Source organism: Hemitrygon akajei, chromosome 8, assembly GCF_048418815.1.
Source record: "Hemitrygon akajei chromosome 8, sHemAka1.3, whole genome shotgun sequence".
NCBI lineage: Eukaryota > Metazoa > Chordata > Chondrichthyes > Myliobatiformes > Dasyatidae > Hemitrygon > Hemitrygon akajei.
The window spans coordinates 22986500-23000295 of NC_133131.1; the positions used below are offsets into that span (position 1 = coordinate 22986500).

General features: G+C 42.0%; 1 protein-coding gene across 3 annotated transcripts in view; it reads left to right on the forward strand.

Moving 5' to 3' along the window:
- Window positions 1-13796, forward strand: part of acaca (acetyl-CoA carboxylase alpha) — a 276544-nt gene that overhangs the window by 62770 nt on the left and 199978 nt on the right. For all 3 annotated transcript variants that reach the window (XM_073053437.1, XM_073053439.1, XM_073053438.1), the window contains exons 22-23: window positions 1744-1844; window positions 12182-12270. In XM_073053437.1, the coding sequence (XP_072909538.1) occupies window positions 1744-1844; window positions 12182-12270 (190 nt within the window). The remainder of the gene's footprint in view (window positions 1-1743; window positions 1845-12181; window positions 12271-13796) is intronic.

Below are 13796 nucleotides of genomic sequence, written 5' to 3' on the forward strand. Positions count from 1 at the left end.
TTTTTCCTGTTGCAAGAACACTTTCCAGAACCTTGGCTCCAAGCGGCGGCCTGCTCAAGAACAAAGCATAGGAAAATCCTAAAGTTTAAAAGTTGTTATTGGATTGGTTTCTGTTCCGGCAGACGGTAACCTGCTTGTTATTTTGTCGTGTTCTGCTGCAGAGCGGTGGTTTGAGGTCTGCAGCTATGTTTCACCATACGGCACTGCTGGGCTGTGTGCCCCATTTCTAAAAACGAGCACCCCTTATCTTCCTGTTGATGGACAGCAAATGAAGAGGAAAGTACACAAGATTCCCCAACTGTAGACCCTCATGGTGCAAGATCCTTTTAAATATTCCACACTAAGCAGACTAACTGCCTTAGCAGACTGTCTCAGCATTTGTTGCAGTGTTTTGTTTCATGAGGTGAAGAGTTAACTGATTGGTTTCAATGATACTGTGAACAAGTTAGTTCTAAATAGCAATAGAAAATATGATTCATCTGTTCAACTCATGAATGATAACAGTACATACCTGACAATCCAAGGTTTAAAGTACATTTATTATCAACGTATTTATGCAGTATACCTCCCTGAGTTTCATCTTCCTCACAGACATGAAACAAAGAAAACCTATGGAACTCTGTTCAAAGAAAAATATCAACTCCCCCCCCCCCCTCCACCATGTGTGAATGGGACATTGGAAAAAATGTTGAATTTCCCCATGGGGATGAATAAAGTATCTATCTATCTATCTATCTATCTGGAAAATAAAGCAAATCACACAAATGGCAACAAAAAGAACCAGTGTGTTCAGTTCAGCTCAGTGTTCATTATCTGCAGGCCGCCCCAATTCAAAATTGCCCAAAATAGCAACAGAGAGAAATGACCAGAAACAGATAATGTGAACTAGAAAGTGTCAATTAAACCATCTTTCAACGGCATCAAGGGAGAGAGAGAGATCATTCGAATGCAGGGATCTTCCATTGGGAGCAGTGAGTGAGAGGCTGGTGGACGGCACTTAACATCCACTCGCTTTCTGAGTGGATGTTTTTGATTTCAATCTTCCTCGGTGCCTTAATTGGCAAGATCAGCAAGAAATGGAGTCCATCATGGGCTTGCGCTCCCATCACCAGGATTGGTACAGATAGGTGGGCTGGTGGCGCAGTGACATCAGCGCTGGACTCCGGAATGGAGCTTCCCGGGTTTGAATCCAGTTGGGCTATTCCCGAGTATGCTTTCCATCCGTGCCGGGTTGAGTGTTGAGCTTGCAACTCGACCTCGTAAAATAAAGAAAAATACTGCGAAATGTCTGTGTGAGGTGTGGAGCGCCACACAGTCTTTCATTCCAGGCCTTGTAAGGCATGAAAATGCCTGACACGGGCCTCTGGGGCCTGAGTAGACGTCGTCATCAGTACAGAACCCTCACAGAGACAGCAAAGCGCCAGATCACTCAATCAGCCTGAAAATGCCACCAAAATATGGATCACAGTCGCTGAAAAGTAGATCACAGCTTCCAACAGTAGCAGAACTACATTTGAATGGAAAATAACATGTAAAAGTAGTTTCGTAAATCGTCTGGAGGGTTTTTGTCCTTGATCACGTGGTTCACTGGCGCCATCTTCTGGATATGTAGAATATGAGGTTACATCTCCTGGTTTTCAGTTGGAGATGTTGCAGGGCTTCCTGAAAATGGTAATATTATTTAAATATTGGATGTGCTATCTTAAAGTCTTTGTTGATTGAAAATTTTTTTAAAATTTTCAGATTGCCAATATTCTAGACAGTCATGCTGCAACGCTAAATAGGAAATCAGAGCGGGAGGTTTTCTTCATGAACACGCAGAGCATTGTTCAGCTGGTACAGAGGTTAGTAATACATTTGTTGGGATGACCAGATTAATCCAGAGCTTTTTTTCCAAGTGCTGTAGTCTGGCTATGCTTTATCCAAGCTACATTTGTGATGGGTGTATTCAGGGTCAATGGGTTAAGTCTTGTGCAAGTGCTCTGGAGTAGCAGTGACACAGGAGTGTATGACTTTGAAGTCATATTTGCATTGCTGAATGTATAACAATTTTGTAATCCATTTGCTTCGGAGGGAAGTAATGTCCTTGCTTCTCCGTAATGATTCTTGTTGCAAATGGCTATGGATGTTCATTAATTGAATTGACCTCGTTGTCCCCTAACCCATCCATCTCGAGGTGCGCCGCAGTGTGCATTCAGAGATGCTCTGTTGCTTGAGCCAATCCGGCCTCTCTCATTACGAAGGTGTTTTCGTGTACAGAACTGCTGTTTTTATTTCTAGCACCATCCTCTGTTGGAGGAGCAAACTGGAAGATCACACAGAGCTGGTGTTCAAAATAATGGGTGATTTGTTTAAAAACAGGTGGACACCAGGAGACAGACCTGAGCATGAATTAGGTAGAACTTTTTCATTCTCAGTTGATGAGATTACCAGTAAAACTACATTTTGACAACAGGACGGTGGCTTCATTAAGTAACGGACTAGGTCCTGATTACAGAGTAAAATAATTATCCACATGCCTACCGGTAAATCCAATTTTCTATTACAACAGTACTACATAACATATTGTAATTAACAGAACTCCCGAACATTGGACATCTTTACTGCTGCATTCCATGTCTCTCCTTCTAGGCCTTGTCTGAGTTTACCATATTAACACAGTTCACATCTCAATTTACTAGTTACTAGCTCTCACTATTCTTCTCCTATAATAGTTCCCCCCCCCCCCCCCACCTTTTCTTTTTAATAGGCCCTTGTCTGAAATGTAGAATAGGGCCTAAAGATGAGATCCCTAACAGTACCCTTGTTTGGCCTCAAAAATGGCAATCCCCCAAAGCCAATAATTACCTGTCGTCATGGTACACATAGCTAAAATAATAACGGCCATTAAAACAATCACCGGAAAGAAACGACGATTATGAGAAAGAAGTCAAATCCGGGGGTAGATTTGACATTCAAACCTCAGTTCCAAAATACTGTCCCAAACAAGGGGTTCTCTAGAGCACCTTGGCTGTACTCTCATGATCTACTATCTCTTTCAACAGTGGATCTCATTTCTTAATGACTTCCCTATCCTCTTGGATGATCGTTGTCTAGTCATCAGTAAAGTGCAGATTGGGTGGTAGCTATGTGTCTACACACTTGTGTCTGTCATTACCGTAAACGGTAAACTCCAGCTCCATTGTCCCTTCTGCAGCATTCCACTCCACAATCGTTAATTCGGTTGCTACATTATAGCATTAGATTGCATTGCATTTGCCCCTTCTAATATGCCCTTGCTGGTGTTGTGACATAGTAGGTGTTGTTCACCGAAGTATACTTCAGAAATGTTTTGCGCTTAACTGGCAATAGGAACAGGAGGCAGTTGTCATGTGTAGCAAAACCACATTCTGTCAGGCTTGGCAGCACCTATGCAGCCTGGCCTGCTGAGTTCCTCCATTTTGTGTGTGTTGCTTAGGTTTCCAGCATCTGCAGATTTTCTCTTGTTTCTTTCGGGCTCCTTTGTGCGACCTCCTGTGTACATGCCCAGTGATTTTTTTTTCTCTCCCCTTCCCTTCCTGCCCTTTGGAAACATTGCACCCCCCCCCCCCCCCCCCCCAGGCCTGTGTAACTCAATTGCATAGGCTGGTAGGTTGTTTGGAGATGTCCATATTCCCTCATGGTATATTCAGACATTATGTACACTCATAAGAGAGAATTTCTGATTGTTACCACGTCGGGGACTGCTGCAAAATGGTGTCCCTCAATTACGCAACCTCCAAGGACATGATTACTCCGAGTGAGATCTCGAATGTGGCACACAGGGGCACCATCACCCACCCATTCTTCCAGCTGGTTGTCTGATAACTAGTTTGGGATTTTCTGACCTTCTAACGGCAGGATGTCCCAAAGACAGACAGAAGTCAGGCAGCATTTTTATCATGGCATTGGATGTACATTCTTGTCAGTTATATCCTTTAATGCCTTTCTTTCCTAACTCGCTATGAGTAACTTGTCTAAAGAGTAAATGTTGAAAAGGTGATTCGTACTGTCCTCGCAGAAACCAGTGGGTCGTAAGCAGTCAGGTTAAAGGCTATCTGCACATGTCTGTAGCCTGGTACTGGAATAACCCTTTCTTCCATATTTTCCAATACTAGATCTGTACCTTTCATATCCCTCTGGCTGTCACTACACTGTGGTGCTCTTGTGATAACAAGGAGGTCCCTCGGTGATAGATTATTTTTTTCCCCCAATGGTGGAGTAGACCCGTCGTGTTTACTGTACAAGTTTCATTGCCGCAGTTAAGTGTGAATGGTTCGTTGGTTCAGCACAGCAAATATAAACATGGGATGCCCCTTTCATGCATGCCCACTCCCAACAGGATGTCCCTTGAGTGCTGTGCATTTTTCAGATGTCCATTTCACAACACTATGCTGTCATATCCCCTCATGTTGAACCATATACCATTGGTACACCTCACAGCTGGCCATGTTTTGTTATTCCATTGGTCTACAGTCTGCATTTTACTTACTCTCGTGAGATAGCTGAAAAGAGTGATACATTCAATTACCCAGATTCTTCTGAGCGTAGTTTGTCAGGTTTAATGTTTACTGTTCCTGTGGGAATATATTTCCATGGTTAAATCATTCCTTCAAGGTATCTTTTCAGGTGGGACCAGTGTTTCCACTTTGGCCCTTTCTTGGTTTCCACCAGGGCATATGTTTCCCAGTCAAGATTACCGTAAATGGTCCCAAACATCTGGGTTGAAACCGCAGTTTTTGCTGGTACAACTTTACCTTCTGCTTCCAGCAGGTTTCCCTTCACGTGCTCCCAGACCCGCGCACCCTGTCTATCAGTGACTTCCCCTTTATCTTGTGCTCAAATGGCCAACCCCTGGGCAAACTGGGTAATCCGGTTCTTACCATTGCAGCTGTCTGGTCCTCCCGTGATCACATCCTCTGGTAGTTAATACTCATTAGTTCAAAAGGAGTAAATGCTGTCCCACGAGCAGGGCTTGATCATAGTTTCATCAGCTCTGCTGTTAAAACCCTAGACCAACTTCCCCCTGGTTTCCATTTGGGCCTTTTTTTAGGCTTCCCTTTAGGGCGCGATTCATTTTCTCAACCATGCCAAAACTCTGAGGTCAGTATGGAATGCGAAACTTCTGTTTTATTTCTAATAAGTTGCAAGCCCCCTTGGTTGTCTTCCCAGTAAAGTGTGTCCCCTGTTCCGAATCAAGGCTGGCTGATACTCCCCACTTGGGTATTACCTTCTCAGCTACCATGCAGGCAACTGTCTCGGCAGAGCAATCCCGTTCAGAGTACCGTCATGGCACTTCCTAGACCCATCTGCAAAAATCGTCAGCAAGTAGTTCCCTCTAAGTTTGCTTCTCCTATGCTGATTCCTCAGGTCCTTGCATTAGATCCATGCACTGGTATGGGGGATCCATTTAGTCCTATCAAACTGGCTGGGTTAACCAGACTATCCCCTATTATCTGTACATGTTTGTCAGCAGATAACAATACTACCTCCCATTTCGCTTGCTTGCTGTCAGATCCTACCTGTAGTTTCCCTGCCCCAAGGAGAGTGACCATGCTGGGAGGACTGTGCAAGACTATCTGACCCGTCAGAGTAATCGGTTCCTTTGCTCCAACAACCCAAGTCACACTGTCTATTGCTTGTGTACACTGATGCATTCCTGCCACTACGGGGTCCTGTTTTACAGAATAATAAGCTACAGGCTGCAGGCTGGCAAGCACCAGACAAGAGCTGTATGAAATTCCCCATGGGTGTCACACAAAAAAGAAATGGTTCATGTCCAGCAAGCCCAAAACTGGTGCTGCAGCTAAGCTTTGCTGTAGGCACGAAAAGGCCTGATCTAACTCCGGCATCTTTTCCCGGTTTCACTCCTCTTGTCAGAGCTTGCAACTCAGTGTAATTTTCCCACAAAACTGCAACATTAATTTAGGAGCCTTAATGTCTGTTGGATTCCCTTCACCATGTACGGGTGAGAGAATTTAACTTCCTTGGGTGTTAACTTTATCACCCTGTCTAATCTTTTGTCCCAAATACACTACTTCAGAGTGTACAGATTGTACTTTCTGTCCTGCATTTTTTATATCCTGTAAAGTCCTCGAAACCAAGAGGGCCATGTACCCTCTTCTTCCCCACTTGAAGAATTCAACATCACCTCGTCTGTCCTGTCTCTCACCAGTGGCTGCACTTTCTTCCATTCTTCCCCTCTCCATTCCTGCTCTCATTGCCATTTAGGTGTGTGGCCAATGGGCAACCCTGTGTTCTTATCCAGGGTCAGATGTGGGCCCAAGCCATCTTTCAGAAGTTGTAGGAAGATGTCATCATTCTGTTTAGGCCAATATGTTGCTCATGTGCCTGATATTGTTGCTCAGCATAATCTTTAACTTCCTCTTTTGCCTTTTGCTTCATTAAAGAGATCTTGGTGCAATTCACCTGTTTTATCTATAGCATTGTTAACTGCCTTAGTAAAGTCCCCCTGTTTGTCCTCTGGGGATCAGCATCTCCCTTTAAGCCAGTTTTTATTTTGGATGTGGTTGGGCAATGTGGACCAGACTTGCCTGAGTATTTTAGCCTTTAAGAAGATGTGTATATAATCAAGAGTCAGATGGTAAACTTCGCTTAATTCAAATTTTGCCAAAAAGAACACATTGTCATCATTAATGTTTGATAGCAGTTAATTCAAAGTTCAAAGTACATTTATTATCAAAGTATGTATTCTATATACAACCTTGAAATTAGTCTCCTTACAGGCAGCTATTTAAAAAAAAAGCCAATAGACCCCATTAAAAAAAGAAGACTGTTGAATACTCAATTTGCAAAAAACAGAACCATTCGTGCAAACAATAAAAAGTAAGCAAATAACATTGAGAACTAAAGTTCACGAAAGTGGGTCTGCAGCCACAAAGCCATTTCATTACTACAGCTCATTAGTTGCGGCTGACAGCCTCAGTTCAACACAGAGATGAGCCAACCTTGCCGAGCAGCGAGTTGAACACTGGCCCGTCTTTTGCCTCTGGGCCTGACACCCTAACCTGGTGCTTAAATCAGTTAAACATCAGGTCATTCTTTTGCTCTTGGGCCACTTCCATACACTTTCGGAGTCCGGGTCCCACAGCCCTGATTTGGCTCGTACTAAACCTTTCCAGTCTGCCCCGGCACTTAAATCAGTCAAACACTTGCTCATTCTTGGGCCTGGGCTCCGCCACCTTTACCCTTCCTTGACTCGGTTCTGCCGCTTTGAATCAGCTCCAAGTCAGCTCCCAACAATGGTCGAACGCTGGCTTGTTCCCCGTTTTCTGGCCTGGGCCCCTACACCTCGATTCGGCCCGCACTGCAATTGTCCTGCACCTCGGAGACTTCAGTTTCCTCTGCAACAATGCTAGGTCTGATCGGCACTTCAAAAGCTCAGCACCGAAAGGGAAGTTACAGGCTATTGATTGCAGCGATCATTTTCCAGAAAAAACGTGATTAATAGAATAGTTATCGAATCACAAGCAGGAGAAAATCTGCAGATGCTGGAAATCCAGGCAGCATCTGTGGAAAAGAGTACAGTCGATGTTTCAGGCCGAGACCCTTTGGCACGACTTCAGAAGTCCTGCCAAAGGGTCTCGGCCTGAAACATCGACTGTATCCTTTTCCATAGATGCTGCCTGGCCTGGTGAGTTCCTCTAGCATTTTGTGTATGTTGCTTTTAGTGGAGTAGTTAATACTTTTGTTTGCTGCCAGAAAGTTGTCACTCTATTTCACCAGTGACATTTTAAACCAGAATTTAAGAACTACTAAATTCATTTAGCAACATCTGCTCTGTTGTGGTAAAAGATTCTTCCTCCATGGACCTTGTAGCATATTTTTTGTGGTCTTCCAGGGGTGCTTGTTCTGAGACACCTATCACTGCCTCGTAGTAGAGCAGAGGTTGTGATCTTTATTACAAGTCCCAAACTCGTATCAGCCAAATCGTCCCAATGTAAATCATGTTCTGGGGTGTGTGTGGTCTTGCACTACCTACCATCTACCCTGAAATCGGGGGGGGGGGGGGGGGGGGGTGGCACGGGTTCTAGGTTTGTTTGGTGATTATTATTCTTAATGATTGCACAGTAATGCTGTTTGTATTACTATGGCCTGTTCCCATTTGCCCTTCTCTTGCCCCTTCAAGAAATTTATTCAGGGATTGATCCTTGCGGATTGTAATGCTTCTTTACCATTTTTCAAGCATCAGAGGTGCAAAGGGACTTGGGTGTCGTCATGCAACACTCCCAGAAGGTTAATTTACAGGTTGAGTCTGTGGTAAAGAAGGCAAATGCAATGTTGGCATTTGTTTCAAGGGGAATAGAATATAAAAACAAGGAGATAATGCTGAAGCTTTATAAGGCACTAGTCAGGCTGCACTTGGAGTACAGGTTTCCCCTGCTATCCGAAGGTAGAGCGTTCCTATGAAACCATTTGTAAGCCGAAATGTCGTAAAGCGAAGAAGCAATTACCATTAATTTATATGGGGAAAATTTTTGAGTGTTCCCAGACCCAAAAAATAACCTACCAAATCATACCAAATTACACATAAAACCTAAAATAACACGAACGTATAGTAAAAGCAGGAATATGATAAATATACAGCCTATATAAAGTAGAAATATCGTATGTACGGTGTAGTTTCACTTATCAGAATGGGGAAGACAGCGAGCCAAAATCAATTTGGAGGAAAAAAATCGGCACATACACGCATGTGCGCATACACGCCTATGCACATACATATGCACGTACACGCATATGCACACAACTGCCCACACAAGGCTTCACGGTCATGGTAGTCTTTTTTGGGGTAAACACACGTATAAAGCGGGCGTCTTTTTTTTGTAAAAGCAAAAATCCTCTTTGGTTAGCGAAAACAGGAACTAATGTAGGTCTTTTGTAACAGCGAGCTGTCGTAGAGCAAATGTTTGAAAAATGGGGGCCACCTGTATTGACAACGGTTTTGGGCCCCTTATCTCAGAAAGGATGTATTGTCATTGGAGAGAGTCTAGAGGAGGTTCACGGGATGATTCTGGAAATGAAAGGGTTAACATATGAGGAAGGTTTGGCAGCTTTGGGCCTGTACTCACTGGAATTTAGATGAATGTGCGGGGGAAACCTACCGAATGTTGAAAGGGCTAGATAGGTGGATGTGGAGAAGATGTTTCCTCTGGTGAAAGTATCCAGTACTAGGGGTACAGCCTCAAAATTGAGGGGCAACCTTTTAGAACAGAAGTAAGGAAGAATTTTATTTTTAGCCAAAGAGTGGTGAATCTGTGGAATGCTCTGCTATAGGCTGCAGTGGAGGCCAAGTCTGTGGGTATATTTAAAGCAAAAGTTGATCAATTCCTGATTGTTTGGGGCACCAAGGGATATGGCGAGCGGACAAGTGTATGGGGTTGAATAAGATCCAGGGTCAGCCCTGATGAAATGTGATGAATGGCCTAATTCTGCTCCTTTGTCTTATGGTCGTACTCAGACCACCCCATCTGGCACCAACAGCCACTCCATGGCCAAAATCACTTAGATCACATTTGTCCCCCATTCTGATATTTGGTTTTAATAACAATTGAACTTTTTGACCGTGTCTGCATGCTTTTGTGCATTAAATTGTTGCCACATGATTGGCTGATTAGATAATTGCATTAATGAGCGGGTGTACCTAATAGAGTGGCCACTGAATGTATGTCAGGAAACCCAATTCTTATGTCGAAGGTCAGTGCAGCGGATGTGATTTATTCATCAGAGTATTTTTTTTTCATTCCATTTGACAGACAGAAATTTGTGTTCACTTTACCTCCAGCTTCCAGGATAATTGAGAAAAAGACAATAAAAGGTGGTGTCCTTTTAAAAGAAATTATAGCCCAGATCATGCAGTAACACTGATGCAAAGCAGCATTTCCCCAGCACTGAAACCAACAGCAACTTAAGGATTTTCTTGCACACGTATTCAAAAAATGTTAACCCTGCAGGTTGCTTTCATTCCCCATGCACAGGAAATTGAAAGAGTGAAGTTAATTGGCTTTAAAAAATTCTATTTTTGTTGAACTATTGTAGTCATAAAATAAGCTGAATTCTTTTGCACGAGATCTAAGTAAGATTGACATGGTACATCATGCCATTATTATAGTCTAGCAAACATTCTGGTCTTACAAATCACTGACTTTGTCCATGTTAGTTGTAATTCCCTTATAAATATTTCAAAATTAATTTGTTTTGCATTTTTTGTTTGAAGTCTTATGGTATCTCAGCTCTTGCTATCTTGCATTCTAGTTCGTATCAGGTGAAAAGTGTCCTTTTTTTTGCCTTTTTGTTCCATTGTCTCTAGAAGATTTACTTTGTGATTGGATACTCAGCCAATCTCATGGTATCACGATTGTTGGATGCCAGGGATGTTGATTTCAAATGATGTTTGAAAATGAGCTGCCCAACTTCCACTTGATCTCTTGAAATGTTGCTTCATTGGTGCCTGCAGCATCTAGGCCAATATATTCGTCTCCATTTTCCTCTAATTCTGAAAGCTTTGCTCCATATTAAATCTGTGGGAAGTATTTGAGAATCCAGGGTGGTTTCAGCCACCTCCCACATCAACCTGTTGCTTGGACCTGGGGGAAGGGGTAGATACGAATAATTTCTATTGCTCTCCTGCAGCAAAGCGGGATCAATTAGAGATAAGTTTTAAAGTTCATTCTTACTAAAAGCAACTTGTATAATTCTGACTTGTCTTTCTTGGTCATGAAACCAAAGGAAATGTTAACTGAGACCTACTCTCGAGGTTCAAGAATTCAATGAATCTTGTTAATATTATTTTATGATATTATTTATCTATTCAAATTCTGATGAGGTTAAAAATTTGGCTTCACTCATATATATGGATTGCATATATCTCCTAGCCACGGCTTTGCTGGTATGTGGTGTTGACTTTCAAATGTGTCTAATAATATAACAATTTACATCTCTATGTGAAAGTATTAGAATATTAAATGAATGACAATGTTTAACCTTTGGTTCTAATACTAAGTTCTGTATTTAAGATTTATGTATTCATACTTTTTTTTTTAAAAGAGTCAGTCCTAAATGTTAATGCGTTGATTATTGTATGAACGCTGCTGAATAAAAATTGTCATTAAAGTGTTTTTTTTAAGGATTGCTTGAAATCACCTGTTGGTTTATCAATAGTCATTGAATTAATTGTGAGCTAACAGGAGAAATCTGAAGAAGATGGTGTATGCCCATATTCTTGAAATTTCTTCAGGCTAGCTGAACGTTTTCCAACTTATCTCACTGTTAGTGGCATGTAGATTAATTACTGGATGTCAATTCAACAAGTGTTCTCACTTAAGTAATTTTGCCATTTGGCTGAATGACTACTCTTGTCGTATATCCATTTTTGTTATTGCTTGATGTTGCTATCTGGAAAAACCTTTGGGAAACAGGCAACTCTAAAGAAGACCTTGATTTCAAAGGCATCAGTTCATCAAGCATTTCATCCTGAGGTGGGTAATGCAGATGACGTGCCTCAGATCTTCAGTGTTCAAGTTGTGGATCATTAGCAGGTGATTGAAACAAACTGACTCATCCAATGAGCCACTGAAACCTTTGTCTAATGTAACACACAAAAATGTAGGAGGAACTCAGCAGGTCATGCAGTATCTATGGAGAGGAATGGGCAGTTGACAGTTTGGGCCAAGACACTTCATCAGGTCTAATCAACTCATCAAATCCTGACGAAGGGTCTCGACTGAAATGTCGACCTGATGCATTTCTTCAGCATTTAATGTGTTTGACTCTGGATTTCTAGCACCTGCAGAATCTCTTGTGTTTCTGAAACTTTGTTCAGTTGAAGTGCAATATTCATGCTGTTTGAGCACTTTCACATTCATGTCTGCTCTTCAAAGCCATTGTACTGTTTTATTAATGTGCTATTCCAGTAACAATAATGAATGACCTTGCAGGAAATTCAAGTAAAGAATTAGTTGATATTATATTGCTAAAACCATAATTACCAATACTTGTGTAGAAGCAATGCAAAAATACTAACTACACAGATTTTTAAGTGGCAAGAGGTTTTGTTTTATGTAATCAATTGAAGAATGGTGGTTTTGCTCAAGTTCAGTGAAGCATTTGATATATTGTCTGAATTTCTCTATGTTGTTTTCAGGTATCGGAGTGGAATTCGAGGTCATATGAAAGCTGTCGTCATGGATCTTCTTAGACAGTATTTGAAGGTGGAGATAGAATTTCAGCAAGGTTTGTCCATCTTTATCTAATTAACTCAAACTGGGAGCCACAAGCATTGGGGTTGCACATCTTCTAAATTTGTACATCTTATCTGTGACTGCTCTTTGTGAGCTTTCTTTATTCTGTGGTGTCTCCATTGACTCCACAGAATTGGAAGATAGGTTAAAGTTCAAGGTAAATTTATTATCAAAGTATGTGTATATAACCATTTACTACCCTGAGATCCATTTTCTTCCGGGTGTTCACAGTAGAACAAAGAAATACAATAGAATCAAGGAAAAACTACACACGATCAGTGACAACCAACCAATGGGCAAAAATAAAGACAAACAGTGGAAGTTTTAAAAAAAAACATAAATAAATAAACAAACAATGCTGAGTAGCAGTATGGAAAGCTATCTGATTCTAGACAAGCAATCCAGTAGGTCCCATTTCCCCATTCCGGCTCAGAGCTTTACAAATACTTTTCTTTCAGCTATTTATCCAGCTTCCTTTTGAACAGTGCAATTGATGAAGACTGTTAGTAAAACAGTTATTTAGTGAAACTGCCTCCAGAAGTAAATTTTATTTTACCACTGATCAGCCCAATCACTCCTTTTATGGCCCTTGGCAGTTATAGCTCACCAGACTCCATGAATTTCGACAATGCATTTTGTCCTACAAGTTTATCCTAGATAAGGCTAACAATTTATAAAGCACCCTTTTATTTGAGGCGTTAAAGGACATTAGCTTTATTTGTCATATGTCCATTGAAACACACTGTACAGAGAAATACATTGTTTTGTATCAAATGAAATCAGCAAGCATTCTGTCCACCATCCAGCAGGTGTCGATGTGCTTCCGGTGCTAACGTAGCATGCCCACGGTTCACTCCCCCTAACTGTACGTCTTTGGAATGTGGGAGAAAGCCCCGGCACCCAGCGAATAAAACACGGTCATGGGAAGAATGTGCAAACCCCTTACAGACAGCAGTGGGAATCAAATCCTGATCTTACAGCCAGTGCTGTAAAGCATTGCACTAACCGCTGTGCTACTGTGTACCCCAGTGCCAGGATCAAGTTGTTTCTCGTGACATGCCTTCTTTATTGAGGTATCATAGGGACAGTTGTGAATTGAAGCTATTTCTTGCCCGTTTAAGTAATATTCTCTGTAAGATCTCAGATTCCAGCAGTGGATTTCCATTTCCACAGTCCCACTATATAATGTATCCCTTCTGTTTTTGCATTCTCTGCAGCTTTGGGCTGCAACCAGCGCCTGAGAACTAGTGTGGTGGCTAGCGTAATGCTATTTCAGCACTGGCGATGTGGGTTCAATTTCCATTGCTTTCTGTAAAGGAATTTGTGCGTTCTCCCCACAACCACGTAGATTTCCTGTGGGTGCTCCGGTTTCCTCCCTCATTCCACGGACATAAGGGTTAGAAGGATACTTGGTCACGTGGGTGTTTTGTAATTGGGTGGTGCAGGCTCATTGGGCTGGAAGAGCCTGTCACAGTGCTATATCACCAAATAATAAAAATAAATTAAATTTCAAGGTTT